General features: G+C 38.9%; 1 protein-coding gene across 3 annotated transcripts in view; it reads left to right on the top strand.

Annotated features, from left to right (window-relative positions):
- The window catches only part of pdgfd (platelet derived growth factor d), a 94,136-nt gene that overhangs the window by 37,436 nt on the left and 42,468 nt on the right, over nt 1-14,232 (top strand). For all 3 annotated transcript variants that reach the window (XM_061719245.1, XM_061719246.1, XM_061719247.1), the window contains exons 2-3: nt 7,473-7,662; nt 9,480-9,657. In XM_061719245.1, the coding sequence (XP_061575229.1) occupies nt 7,473-7,662; nt 9,480-9,657 (368 nt within the window). The remainder of the gene's footprint in view (nt 1-7,472; nt 7,663-9,479; nt 9,658-14,232) is intronic.

The raw sequence follows: 14,232 nt of genomic DNA, 5'->3' as shown, positions 1-14,232 counted from the left end.
GAATCCCAGTTTTGCAGCGCACTGTCTGCTAAAACTTGCAGTTTTTCTCATAATTGGTTTAACCAGCAAAGATAGGGCTTTAAGATAATAATCTTGAGAGAGGAGAGTAAAGTAAGAGCAATATACATCGTGCTTAGTAAGTATTGACAGATAAATCAGACAGCTTTTGCTTGATCCCGAAGCATTAAATATAATCAAACACGAGAGTGTCTATGAGCCAGAACCAGTGGAGGAATTAAACAGAGCTTCACTGTTTCCGTTGCGGTCAGGGAAGAAGCTGCAGGATGGAGGGAACTGAGGAGGGGAAGAAGAAGGAGTAGTAGTAATAGGGAGAGGTGGGGTGAGAGCCGATGCTGACCAAAGCTGACACCCCTCGGCATGCAGCATTCACCCGGAGGGTGTGTGCGTATGTGTGTCTCTATGTCTTTTTTCATGCCTCTATGCTTTTGTGAGCGTGACTGAGAAACAGGAAAGAATATTTAAAGCTGATTTGCCATGAGAGTGTGGCAAAACAGTGGAGCCAGCAAAGGCTTTGATAAGCAGCACAGCGATGCATACAACCACACACACACAAACACACACGCACACACACACACACACACACACACAGACATACAATTCACAGACACACACGTCTTGAACTAACATTCAGCCAGATGGAAAAGGCTTTGGTTGTATCTCATGGGAGGAAATACTCAGGGGGAGCAAGTAAAGCTTCCCACATCGACAGCCAATACACACTCTCATGCATAGAGACACAGATCCATATACAGTGATGAACTGATCTGCACATAAACATGCTTTCTCCACATCCAATATAAACACACACATACACAGACACTCACTGTGTTTAATGTAAGTTTGGCAGTTAATGGTAAACGATGCACACGATCAACTAGGTTGAATGAACCAATGAGCAGCTAACGGAAACTTGTTTAGTTGTGTAGTTGGATGGTTACTTAGTCCATATTTATTACACTTCAAGATATTTTACATGGTGAATGAAATTAGCTAAAATAATCCAAGACGGAAGAGGCAGCACAAAACAAAACTGCTTTTTGGCATCAATATTTGAAAAACACTTAACAAAGTGAGAAGTGATTCTCTAAAATGTAAAACAAAACATAGATACATGACTTGTAAATGCGTAAAATGTTTCAAAGGCTTTGTTGCAGCATAGCTATATTAAAAATTCAAGCATCTTTTTTTATCATTAATGAGCCTTTTTTACTGAAGTGTATCATGTTGTTTATCTGCCTTTAAACTTACAGTACTTACATAGCCTGAGAAACATTTGGCGCTTTCACTGTTAGTTCACTGTCTGCAGGTAATTTAACTGCACTGACGTGAGATATGACATCTGACCCATGTTGCTCACTATACTTTGCACGTCTCTGATTAAATGAACCAATGTCATTATGTGAGCTGCTGCCACTATTTCAAAACCTCATATTTTCAGGTTTCAACTCCTACTGATTCCAAGAATATAGATATTTTTGGATTACACAGCCAAACAGACATGAACCCAATGTAAATTGCAACATCACATTAGAACCACCATCTTCCTAAAATTGTAAATGTCCATCAAAACAAATTATCAGTTATCTCTGGTTGTCAACACAGCTGTCACACTATGGTAAGTAGATTTAGTTATTATCAATTCATGACTTGTTTTTAAGAACTGGCTGGAGAGCATACCTCATCAAACTGGACTCAAGGGCTAAAAACCTTTTTTTTTTTGTAGCTGAAAGCACAGATGTTATGTGGTTTGCATGTGCTGACGTTATGAGAATTAATTTTGAGGAGATGAAAGCAGGACTGGATGTGTTAGGCAGGGGATGACAGATGTTGGAAATGGGGTCACCTTGTTACAGGTATTGTCCTATGGGAATGCGTCTTTGAGTGAGATCACATCAGTCGTCAGACGAGAAAAACAGAGCTTGGTTTGCACAGAGAACAGAACAAAGACTAGTATTTCAAACGAAAGGATCAAGTCCAATATGAGGCAATTTTTTTATCAAAAATTGTCTTTAACAAAATCAGCTTTTGATTAAGACGCTAAATGTGAAAATTAATATTTTGTTGTTTATTTCTTTATTTGTTTGTTTAAAATCAAGCTGTATGTGTGCAGACAAGGTAAAAAAAATAAAAATAAAAAATAAAATAAAATCAAGCTGTTCTATATGACTCTCTCACAAGAGCTATTTTTCATTCTGTGGTGCACCATGTTGCTAAGTGATTAAAGCGTGATTGGCACTTCATCAGAAATAGATATGTGAGCCATGAAGAACATCACACCCTGGCACTGGAGGTGGGAGAGCCAAGTTTAATTAGTGAGAATTTACCCACATACGACCTCACTGACACGCATGGATACAAAACTTTTCTCTTGAAACTTAACACATTTACAGACCCACTTACTTACCTACTTCCTCTGCCGGAGCAAACTTACCACTTTGTGTCAGATCAGGAGACTGAAACCCATCTGTGCATGTGTGTATGTGAGAGAGATATAAATGCCGGTACTTGAGAGTCAGTGATATTATCAGTACATTAATATATTTTCTGAACTTCAGAACATGAACTTTGTGGTCAAACTATGCTCCCACCCTCACCTATGGTCTGAACTTTGGGTAATGACCGAAAGGACTTGGTCGCGGATACAAGCGGCCGAGATGAGTTTCCTCACCAGGGTGGCTGGGTGCTCCCTTAGAGACGTGAGTGAGAAGCTCAGTCACTCGGGAGGAGCTTGGAGTAGAGAGGTGGCTTGAGCATCTGTATCGGATGCCCCCTGGCCGCCTCCCTAGGGTGGTGTTCCAGGGATTTCCCACCAGAAGAAGAACCAGGGGAAGACCCAAGACACATTGGAGAGACTGTGTCTCTTGGCTGGCAGAGAATCCCCCCAGAAAAGCTGGATGAGGTGTCTGGGGTGAGGGATGTACATCTATATGTGAAAATTAAAAAAAAATGTATATAATACATGTATATGGGATATTTCCTTCAGTATTCTGATCAAACCTTATGAGCCATTTAGCCTAAATCATAAAACAGAGCTGCCACTTTCAAGAGCTGCCAATTCTCCAGACTGATACTTAACAAGTACCTCTATCCTAATTGTTATATCATTTGCATTAATTTCCAGTGTTGCCACTGACATCACTGCATAATTTATATTAAGGTCAATGATGTGACGGTGAAACACTATCTTAAAAGAAGCCTGTACTCCTCCGGCATATCTGCCCATTTTCTCAATTTAGTGTCTTTTTCTTGATTCTTACACAGACACACTTACACCTATAAGAGCATGGAAGGGAGCACTTATGATAAAGAATATAAGTATATATATTCACACACAGTCACAGAAATTCGTTCAAGGCAAGTATGACTTTACAAGGTATGTTACTGTATGTTCTAGCTGTGACCTCTTCCATGACTTCTTACATAACATGTACATTCAGTACATTTGTCCACATGTCTCAGATGTTGCAGTTTTACAGTTTATGTCCAAACATTGAGAGGAACATAACTGCAGACTGTTGTATTATGTGGATTGGAGCCTGTGTAGGATCACAACTGCCCATGAATATTAAAACACTTAAGCCCAGACCGTGTACAACCTTAAAGTCGTGCTGATTGATAATGGGAAACAAAAATCATGATCACCATTATTTTGGCAAACACTGAAATCAGAGTTCTTTAGGTTGGTATCTACTGACTTTTAAAGTATGCTGCATTCAAAATTTGCACTGAAGACTTAAATTGTGAACTAAATAAAAATAATGATGCAGGCCAACAGAGCAAATTGTGGCAGAGCTGTGAAACTAATCCCTTAAATATTTTTCTGGCCAGAAACACAAGTCGACATTACTTAGGAATCACTCATCCATGGCCAAATGGAGTCTAGGCCTGAAGCTTTCATGTCCTTCAGAAACACAAGACTGAATATGAGGCAAAAATTTATTTTTTTTTCTCAATAACACTATTTTCGTGACCGTGGGGACCCAAAATTGAAATCATGATTACAAACAATTAATTGCACAGACCCACCCTGCATATAAATAACCAACCATGTAGGTTAATTCTAAGCACAACCATGCAAGTGATGAACTGTGAAGTAAAAAAAAGGGAACGGGCTGTAAAAACAAATGTATTCCTTGATGGCGCTTAATCTCGTGAACAACATCCCCTCCCCCGTTTAATTCGGTTCAATTCAGTAAGACTTTAATATTCCCTGAAGGGTAATTATATTTAATTAAGCAGTTTAATTATATAGTTATTATGTAAAGCTCTAATTGTGTAATATTACATTATACTAATAAAATGAAGTAGCAAACTAAAGAGTGTCTTCTTGTGCTGATAAATTGCAGGTAAATGTCGTGGTGGTGACATTTATGCATATCATGAAATGTTTCTTCATGACATTATCCATATTCTGTTTATCCCTATAGTTAGAAGGGAAACAAGAGTGAGGAACATATTTTGTTTATGTAGTTTTATCTTTTCAAAGCGGGAGAAGATGAGTGAGTGAGAGAGTTTTATCTTTTGTGAAGTAAGTGTTTTTAATATTTTATACTTGTTGGTCAGTCACTGGTTAGCCAAGCCTAAAGCGTACCCTGTTTTATCTGTTTTACTCTAATCTGGACTCCCATTTTATAAAATGGAAATATTGTATTTTTTAAGAGTCATTGCTAGTGTTGACAGTGTTTTTGCAACTGCAGGTTTTACTCCACACTCGCCGTTGAAGATAGTTCAGGTTCAAGGTGCTTGAGACTTTCAGATCTGGATGCAATGGCTATCTTTTATTTATAGCGAATTATTTTTCATGAACTTTGAAACGGATGTGGGTGAGCTCGGTATCATCAACAGCATTTGGTTGCATTCATTGCATTTGTCAAATTTAAATTTCTTGGATACCATGAATAAATGAAGTTCAACTTGGGCCATGAATATGGAAATATTTAATTTTACATAATATATCATTTATATTTTATTTATTTATTTGATTGTATTTCAACAATGTGATTCACGACTTGCCATGTAGTAAAGAGATCCTTTCATTATTTAGTAGGTTTTCAGGCTATAAAGTAAATCTGAATAAATCTGCACTATTATTTAAAAAAAAATGCTCCACAATATTCAGATTTCCGCACGGAAATACCAATAGTCACTCGTTTCATATCTCGGCATCGATATTTTCCCAACTCTTCACAAAATTGTCCGTAAGAATTACAAACGTTTGACTGACTCTATCACGGGAGATCTGGAGAGATGGTTTAATCATAAAGCATTATCATTATGTAGTAGAATGTCTGTTGTTAATATGATGGTCATACCAAAAATTAATTTTCTATCTAGTATGCTGCCTTTACCCTCACCCTTATGTTATTGGGACAAGATTCAGAGTCTTATATCAACATTTCTCAGGGTAGGGAAACATCCAAAAAGCTCAATAAAAAACTTGATCACAAAAAAAAGGAAATATTTAATTTATCATATCTAATTTTCACTTTCGATTTTTAGATGTACAAAAATAATGTGGACAAAATCATAGTTATTTATTCAATATGCTGAAGCGATGTAACCAGCTCATGCATGTCCAGATGTTTTTAAAGTCTTAGGTAATAAAACTGACCTTAACAATTTACTGCTAAATGTGGAAATTAGAGTTTGGAAAAGTCTGTCAATTTAAAATGGAGATGGTCTCAGAACCTTGCACTCATTCGCATTGACAGAAATGACTTTCTGAGCAGTACTGGGAATCTTATAGATTTATAACCGTGTTCCCCCCTACGACATTATTGGGTGAAAGTTCCTGACACATAAGTGCTTTCATGACTGAATGAATCCACAAAGTCAGTCAGGCCCATGATCAGCAGAGTGGAAGAATCCCATTACAAACAAATGCATCACCATCACTCACATACACACACAGTTGCCCGTTCACATCTAAGCATTTACTCTCAAAACCAAAATTAAAATGTTCACTCCTGCTTACTGTTGGATGAAATGCACATTTTGGTAGAGTTGTTTGGTTAATATAGAATCAGCAGGTGAAGCATAATGACCAATGAGACACCTGCAGAGAAGGGTGAAAAACTTCAGATGGGATGGGAAATTAAGCGAAGTTTGCAATAGAGTGGTGGAGGAGAAGGCCAAAGCTTCATCATCATCTCTCAAGGGTGCATGCTGTAGTGTTTTGATTATGCATCCAGCTCTTCTGGAAAAAAAAACCACACACCGCTCAGAAAATACAGCCCTGTCAGCCTGCCTCAGCACATAGACTGACCTTCTCAGTGTGTGTGTGTGTGTGTGTGTGTGTGTGTGTGTGTGTGTGTGTTTGGGGAGCATTATTTTCTAGCTATAAGAAAGTGAGGGCAATTAAGGAGGTTTGTTTATTGTTAAGCCAGAAATTTCTGTATTTGCAAATTTACTCGTAATCAGGTACTGTAGATGTTCGTAGAGGCAGTGGAAGTTATTCAATGTGGCATTCTTTCAAACTTTTTTGTAACAGACATGTGGGCATATAGATGCATGTTTGATAGGCACACAACACACATTTATAAAGATGTTTTAAAGAATTTTAACTCACATGAGTCACAACTCGATGGTCAATGGTCCAAACGGCACAGTGTTCTAGTTTTACAATAAAAGCTTTGAAACCATACAGTAGAGATGACTTCTGAAGCGTGATGTCCTTTTCCCTGTTTGTCTCACTTTACGAAAAAGATCATTTTTGGTTTTGGTCTGCCACACATGGGTGTCTATTTTGGCCTTCAGCTCACTTACCCTTGACGCGCTGAAATTCCTCCAGACCTATTTTTGATCAAAATAGGACTTTGAATGTGGAAGTTTTTATCATGACGTAAAGCTCAGCAAAAGACAGTGGGAAATGGAAACAAAGATTCTTGACAATCTAAGATTGTTTTGTTTTTAAGAGTTTTGGTCACAGATTTTTATGTTTTCACAAGTCAGGGTCACACTTAAAAAATGAATGCAAATTATCATTATTAATTTATTATTAATTTCTAAGAGGGGCAAAAGAATTTGACATGTTGATGTAAGAAGTAACTTTACTGGTATGTCTGAATCAATGCCTAAGAGAGCTGATAGTAATGAAAAATGCAATATAAAAATACCCTTTAAAGGTCAAGGTCATTTGAAACAGTGCCCCCTGCTCAGGAACAGTCATAAATATTAACGTAGGTGTTTGAACTGTAAAATGTCACACAAAAACAAAAAAATCTGAGCAATCCATTTCAAGATTTTTAATATGTTTATGTATTTAACGTGCTCAAATCATGTCATATTTTCTAACAGTGCTTTGTGCTTCTCTTTTTTTAAGTGCTTGTCAGTGCCAGCATTCACAAGTGTATGATTTTGCATGTAATTCGCATTTTGTTGGCATGTGTCTGAACTGGACTGACTAACTGATTAGCTGTAACCACTAACATACAGCAATCGCCTCACCACAGACTTGTACAGCAAAGAGGAAAACATCACGGTAACACCAATGGGTGGATTCATCCACAGCCCACGCTACCCCAACGCTTATCCTCGCAACCTGATGTTGTCATGGAAACTGACGTCACCGCCAGGGAGCCGCATACACCTGGAGTTTGACGGACACTTTGGCCTGGAGGAGCCCGAGGATGGGGTGTGCAGGTAAAACATCAGATTAAGAGAGATAGAGAAAACTGACAGCGAGGGTGGAGAAAATAAGATTAGAGCAGGTAGTATAGAGAGTCCAGGAGGACGGCATGAAGTGCCTTTATAGAAAAAGGCAAAAGGAGACGGACAACATGTGATGTAACAGACAAATGAAAGATTGAGGCGCTGAGGACAAACAGGAGGACGCAATGATGCATTACAAACATCTATAATGGAAAAAGTCAGATGAAAGGCAAACTTCATTTAAAAAGTCTGAGTGATGGAGAGGATGGCTCGAAGTAACAGTAAGACAGGACTAGTTCATGGTCTAAAAGTTCTCCAGTTGAACAAACCAGGATATCAAAATGTGTGTGGGTTATTTTCTTATGTGTGGACACGAGCACAGCAACGATAAATTGTGATTGAGAGGACGAGAGAGAGATGGATGGTTGATGTTTTCTCACTTGGCAAGATGTAGCCTATAAGACGTTTGTCCTTGAGGACTGGGGAGGAAAATAGACTGTTAAATCCCCATACGCAACTCAGCGCTCTTTGTAAGCATTTTGCTGAAAAGACAAGGGGAAGCCGCAGAGGGAAAAGAGGGAGAGACAAGGGGAAAGGTAGGGAGAACGGCATGAAAGTGTTGCCCAATTTTTCAAATCTTGTTTATCACAGTCTATAAGTGTGGTATTTGATGGATGCAAAGGGAATTGATTGACAGGACATTTAGTCAAAGTTTTTCTACATTTTTTTTTTTATCCTTGAGGTTTTCATCAATGACTGAAGCACTGCATAGAGAATACAACGTGAATTTGTATCAGCACAGATAAGAGCTTCAAAGGTGTCATAAGAGACTGAATTGGCCAAATGGTGCTCAATGAAAATCCTTTGTGTTATGATTTGGATCATATTCAAACTCTCTGGTCCCATGAGCTGATGGGTTGGCAGAAAACATGGTTCTGTTGTTCATGGTTTCCTAAACACTTCAGCGGTCCCTGAATTGTACTCCAGACCTCTTTGTCTTCAGTACTTGTAGGGATAGATTGCAATGAAGTTCTACATGTGCCACAATCATTTTGCACGAAATGTTCCAAGTATCAAATGACAGTTTTCGGCTGATAAATTTAAGGTAAAGGATTTTGAGAGTATTCAATCTGTGTTATAGTTACATATAAATCTGTAAGATAAGTAATTCCCATATATGATATATTGACAAAGTGGCAAGATGCTGACAAGTTAAAGTTATACAGTATATGCAATATATCATCATGAGTTATTTATGAGATTATGTTGCCACATTAGCATTTAACAAGCAAACAAAATGCTTCGACTTTAGTGCAGAAATGATGCAATTACGAGTCTTCTGTCCTCCACAATTCCTTTGAACAATGTAATGTTTCCAAACACATGAACAGATGAGGAGCAGACGGGGCTGTTTTACAACCAAAATGTATATGCTCAGTCTACATAAAATGACAGATATAAATCTTTCTCCATGGCAAAAAGAAAGTAAAATATTAACCACTTAAGTACAATCAGAAGTGTATCTGAGCAGCGATGGATGTTTGATGTGATTCAATTGTTGAAACCATCTTTTAAGTCATCTAGTAATTAGGCCTCATGAAGCTGCATGTTTATATAATCAAAAATATTAAAAACTAAAAACGATGCCTTAGATTAGCTTCTAGTGATCCACACATAACCACACTCATTATTTTTTAGCTTTACCGTTTAAATGTTCTGTACTTTTTTCGTGCCACATATTAATGTGATTTCTTTTCTCCCCTTGTCACTTTCTCCCTCAAACTATATACTACTGTATATCACTCCAGGTATGACTTTGTTGAAGTGGAGGACTATTCCGAGACCATCACCATCATTTGGGGAAGCTGGTGTGGGCAGACAGCACCACCTGCTATGACTTCCAAAAGCAACCTGCTCAGAATCACCTTCAAGTCTGATGATTACTTTGTCGCGAAGCCGGGATTCAAAATCTACTACTCGTTGGCGGTGAGACACTCACACATGTGGCATTTGTCAGCTTTTTTGTTTTTAACATTTCTTTCATCACACTGGGTTCAGCGTGAGTGCCACTGTAATTGTCCACGTCCAGAATACGTCTAGTATGCCTGCACTTGATAGAGACGTAAATGGAAGATGTGGAAGATGGAAGAGCAAGGACGAAGGGCGAGAGCCCGGTCCTAATAAGGCTGTCAGTGAAATGCCAAAGCGTATTAGCTAATTGTGCTTTTCTCACCCGCCCATTCATCAGAGAGGAATGGGTAGGGATTGGGGAAAGATGGAAAGACTGTCACAGGAATGAATATCAAGATTAACTTTGTCATTTTGTCAGGAATACAAAAGAAGAGAGGAACTGATTTAAAGATATTCTACCACTCTGTTATCAAGAGGGGAAAAGGAAAACAGAGGGCCAGGGGGTCCTCCCGTATGATAAAAAAAAGGACACAGAGACAAAGAGCTGGTGGAGCTGCGCATTATTTGAAGAAGTGGCAGAGAAAAAAAAGCCAAGAAGAGATCATACTTTTATTTAAGTATCATAACTCAGTTTTATAGTGTTATTGTAAATAATATGTCATTAGCAAAACTTGTTTTTAAAATTCCTGCTGAAATTGTTTTTAGGTTTGGTATTGATAGGAACCAGAGCCTGGATGTAAGGGTTACGTGATCCAACAACTTAATTTAACCAAACAGCTGGGAAAAATTATTCAGAATCTATATAAAACAAAAAACACCAATACTTCATGGTAAAGATGCTGAGTTACAAGGAAACATTCTGCAATGAAAGTTTCACTCCAGTAAAATCACACAAGTAGGATGTGTTCAAGTTCTTATAAAATATGCAGTGCAGTAAATATCTTATTTTACAGTTGTAATGTTTTATTTCATTAGATCATTAGTGATCTTTCAATAAAAAGAACCCATATAAGTGTCCCAGTTAGTCCCAATCAATCTAGAAGAAACATTCATCACACTTCACCTCTGTATTTGCTGAGAATCCATCGGGTAAAAGCAATACCGATGTTGACTGTTTTTTTTTTTGTCTCTCCATCTTTTCCACTCCTGGTGTGTGTTTTTTTCATTTTTTACATGAGTGGGTGATAAGATTGTCCATTTTCCCTGAGCTTAAGCCACTTGTGGCTTCTTTCTTTCAGACTCACGTGACTTTCAGCACTAACCGGTTGCTGTGTTGTTCAGACTTTATAACTCTCTGTCTTGTAATTGTTTGTCTCAAACAACTACTAAAATAAATGTATATATATATAGCACGAAAGATATACCACAAAAAAAGTGATAAAAGTAAGGCTTTTCTGCGAAAAATAAACAAGAATCAATACACTTTTACTGTAAACACGCCATGCAGCAAGCAACCATTTTTATCTTTGCTGCATGTGACATCAATGGCTGGTTGCGTATCTTGAAGCAGTAGTTTGCTGCCATACTGTAGTGTTTGTGCACCAAAAGACTGGATTTATTAAAACTGGACATTTCTTAATGTGTAGGACGAGAAACACCATAGTAACATTCTGCAACAAAGTTTTCAACTGTTTTCAATTGCACGCATACATTCAGTGAGTATGGACTGATGTGTGACACATGATCATTATGGTTTAATGTAGATGGAGTTCTTTTGACACAAAGCAGAGATGCAGATCTTTCATGTTTTGGAAACAGTTTTTATTTTTAAAAATGGATTAATCTCCAAATGAAGACAATACAGCAACCTGCCTGACAGACAGCTGTCGCTCTCAGAGATCAGCAGGTGCCTAGGCAACAAACTAGTAGGCTTTAACAAAGGACAGTACGGACCTGGGCCAGTGATGTCACATTTTGAAAAATAGCAGAACTATTAAATGAAATATGAATTTCAGCTTTGATTGTGCAACGATATCACACCCAATACCTTAAACAATTGAAAAACACTCACCCAAAACACAAGTTATTTGACCAGGAGAAGAAGCAGTGAAAAAGGAAAAAAATAGTAATGCAGTGTAGCAGCATGTTGTTTGTAGTTACCTACTCAAACTATTAGACTTTTTTTTTTAGTTTAAACTGTCTCTGCCTTGTTTTGTGGCATTACTTTTCTCATAGAAACGTCACCCATTAGCTGTTGCGTGAATGGGGACTGCCGATGGCTCCAGGAATTTTGCCTGATTGATATTTGTTGACTGTCGGCGATGACTCAGCCACACCTTGGCGAGCATCTTTGAGCGGTTTACACATAATGATTAGGGTGATTGAAAACTGCTCATGGATTTGCTTTCAACCAGTCTGCGAGCGCAGGCTCTAACTAATCAGGTCTAAAATCATATAGTGTGAAAGTGACCTCAATTGTATGATGCTCAGTCATTCTGCTCAAAAGAACCACAGGAAATGCGTGTCATCTAAGTTTTCTTTTTACTTGTTCCTTCAATAGGAATTTTTGATTTTAGTTTGTTATGGTTTTTTTTCACTGAAATGAAAACAAACATAAAAAATGAAAGTTTCAGTTGTTGAGCTACACTCCTGAGTGTCTAGCCATTGACCCCGGTTTGCCTGTAAGACCCAGTTGGAATAAAACATATATGCTGCTCCTGCTTCACAGAGGACGAAGTATTTCTTGCTCATCCCTCCATGTGCATCTGTTCATTGGAGCCTACTGCAGCTTCCTCCTTTTTTTTTTGCACCAACTTGCCACAAGCTCAAAGTGATCCTCATCTCTTTCATCTTCTGACCCGTCCAAATCTGAATCTATCTCAGTAGTCTGCTTTTGTTTAGATCTGTCTCCGATAGCAAAAGATTGCACCAAGCAGAGACACAGAGAAGGTTCAGTACCTTGCAAATAAAGCCTTGGACTGAGCCAACAACCCTCTGTTTGGGGAACCACTGCTCTGTCTCCTTACCCACTGTTCAGGCTTAGTGTATAAAGCTAGAATTTATATTCTGCACTGAACATATCCCCCTGAGATGCTGTAGATGTAAAGTGTCATGATAAAAAAGACTCAAGTAAGAGACAAAGGTAGCTGAGGAAATGTGGCTAGTTACATGAAGTCCATGTCCATGTGTGGGCTATACTGGCTTCATCCTGTCGAGGGTCATAGGTTACAGTCAGATCCCAACTGATATTGGGAAAGAGTTTGAGTACACGCTAGGAATGGGCGATATTTTACCGTTCACGATATACCGTCAAAAAATTCCTCACGATAAGAATTTGGAGGGAAGGAGGGAAGGAGGGAGGGAGGGAGAAAACAAGGAAAGGAGGAAGGAAGGAAGGAAGGAAGGAAGGAAGGAAGGAAGGAAGGAAGGAAGGAAGGAAGGAAGGAAGGAAGGAAGGAAGGAAGGAAGGAAGAAAAACAAGGAAAGGAGGAAGGAAGGGAGAAAACAAGGAAAGGAGGAAGGAAGGAAGGAATTAAGGAAGAAAAACAAGGAAAGGAGGAAGGAAGGGAGGGAGGAAGGGAGAAAACAAGGAAGGAAGGAAGGAAGGAAGGAAGGAAGGAAGGAAGGAAGGAAGGAAGGAAGGAAGGAAGGAAGGAAGGAAGGAAGGAAGGAAGGAAGGAAGGGAGAAAACAAAGGAAGGAAGAAAACAAGGAAAGGAGGATTGAAGGGAGAAAACAAGGAAGGAAGGAAGGAAGGAAGGAAGGAAGGAAGGAAGGAAGGAAGGAAGGGAGAAAACGAAGGAAGGAAGGGAGAAACAAGGAAAGGAGGAAGGAAGGAGAGAGCAGGAGGATAGAAGGAAGAAAGAAAGAAAGAAAGATAAATTCCCATTGATGACGTTTTTGTGTAACAAACATGGCAGATCTGAGAGCGAGATAGGTTTATAGTTACAAAGGTGGAGTTGAATTGGTATTTTTTTAAACGTCATTTTTATCGTTATCGGGATAAATGCCAGAAATTATCGTGATACATTTTTTAGTCCATACCGCCCATCCCTAGTACACGCTGACTGCTACTGAGTCCATCACAAGGCTAAAACAGAGAACGATAACCACACGCTGCTGCCCTCCATTTCAGGATCATCAGTTTACCTCATCCTGCGTTTGACTGTGGGAGGAAGCACCTGCAGAAAACAGAGCAAGTAGTCCAAAATGGTGGAAAATGTGAAAGCCCCTCATGCTGAAGTTCTGACCTAAATGAAACTACTTACTTTCTGCCACTGTGTAAACCACAAACAACTTCCTTATCTCTCCTTCTCAGACTCTTGCAATCTTTCTCCCCCGCCTCAACCTTTGCAATTTTTCCCCTGGTCAAATTATCGCTCCTCTTTACATTTAGGACAGAATCCAGCTCTTGAGGCCTATCTCATTTGATCATTTTTACCCATTTTTCAAAGAGCTTGCGTTTGTTGTTTGAGTGTATTTGTTGTGTCTTTACATCTTTCACACACACACAGGGGCACGCAGCTTCCCTCAGGTAGAGCTAGAGCTCTGTGTGTGGCTTAATTTGGCAGGTCTAATTTGTTCTCTCCAGACCTGTCGAACAGATAAGAAGGAGGAGGAGAGGAGGCATAGAGTGGAAATTAGGAAGAGGGAGACGGAGAGAATGAGGTGAAGCAGCACTGGAAGGAAAGAACAGGTGTCTGAGATGGTA

Source organism: Cololabis saira, chromosome 4 (assembly GCF_033807715.1).
Source record: "Cololabis saira isolate AMF1-May2022 chromosome 4, fColSai1.1, whole genome shotgun sequence".
NCBI classification, from domain to species: domain Eukaryota; kingdom Metazoa; phylum Chordata; class Actinopteri; order Beloniformes; family Belonidae; genus Cololabis; species Cololabis saira.
This window is presented reverse-complemented; position numbering and strand designations above follow the sequence as displayed.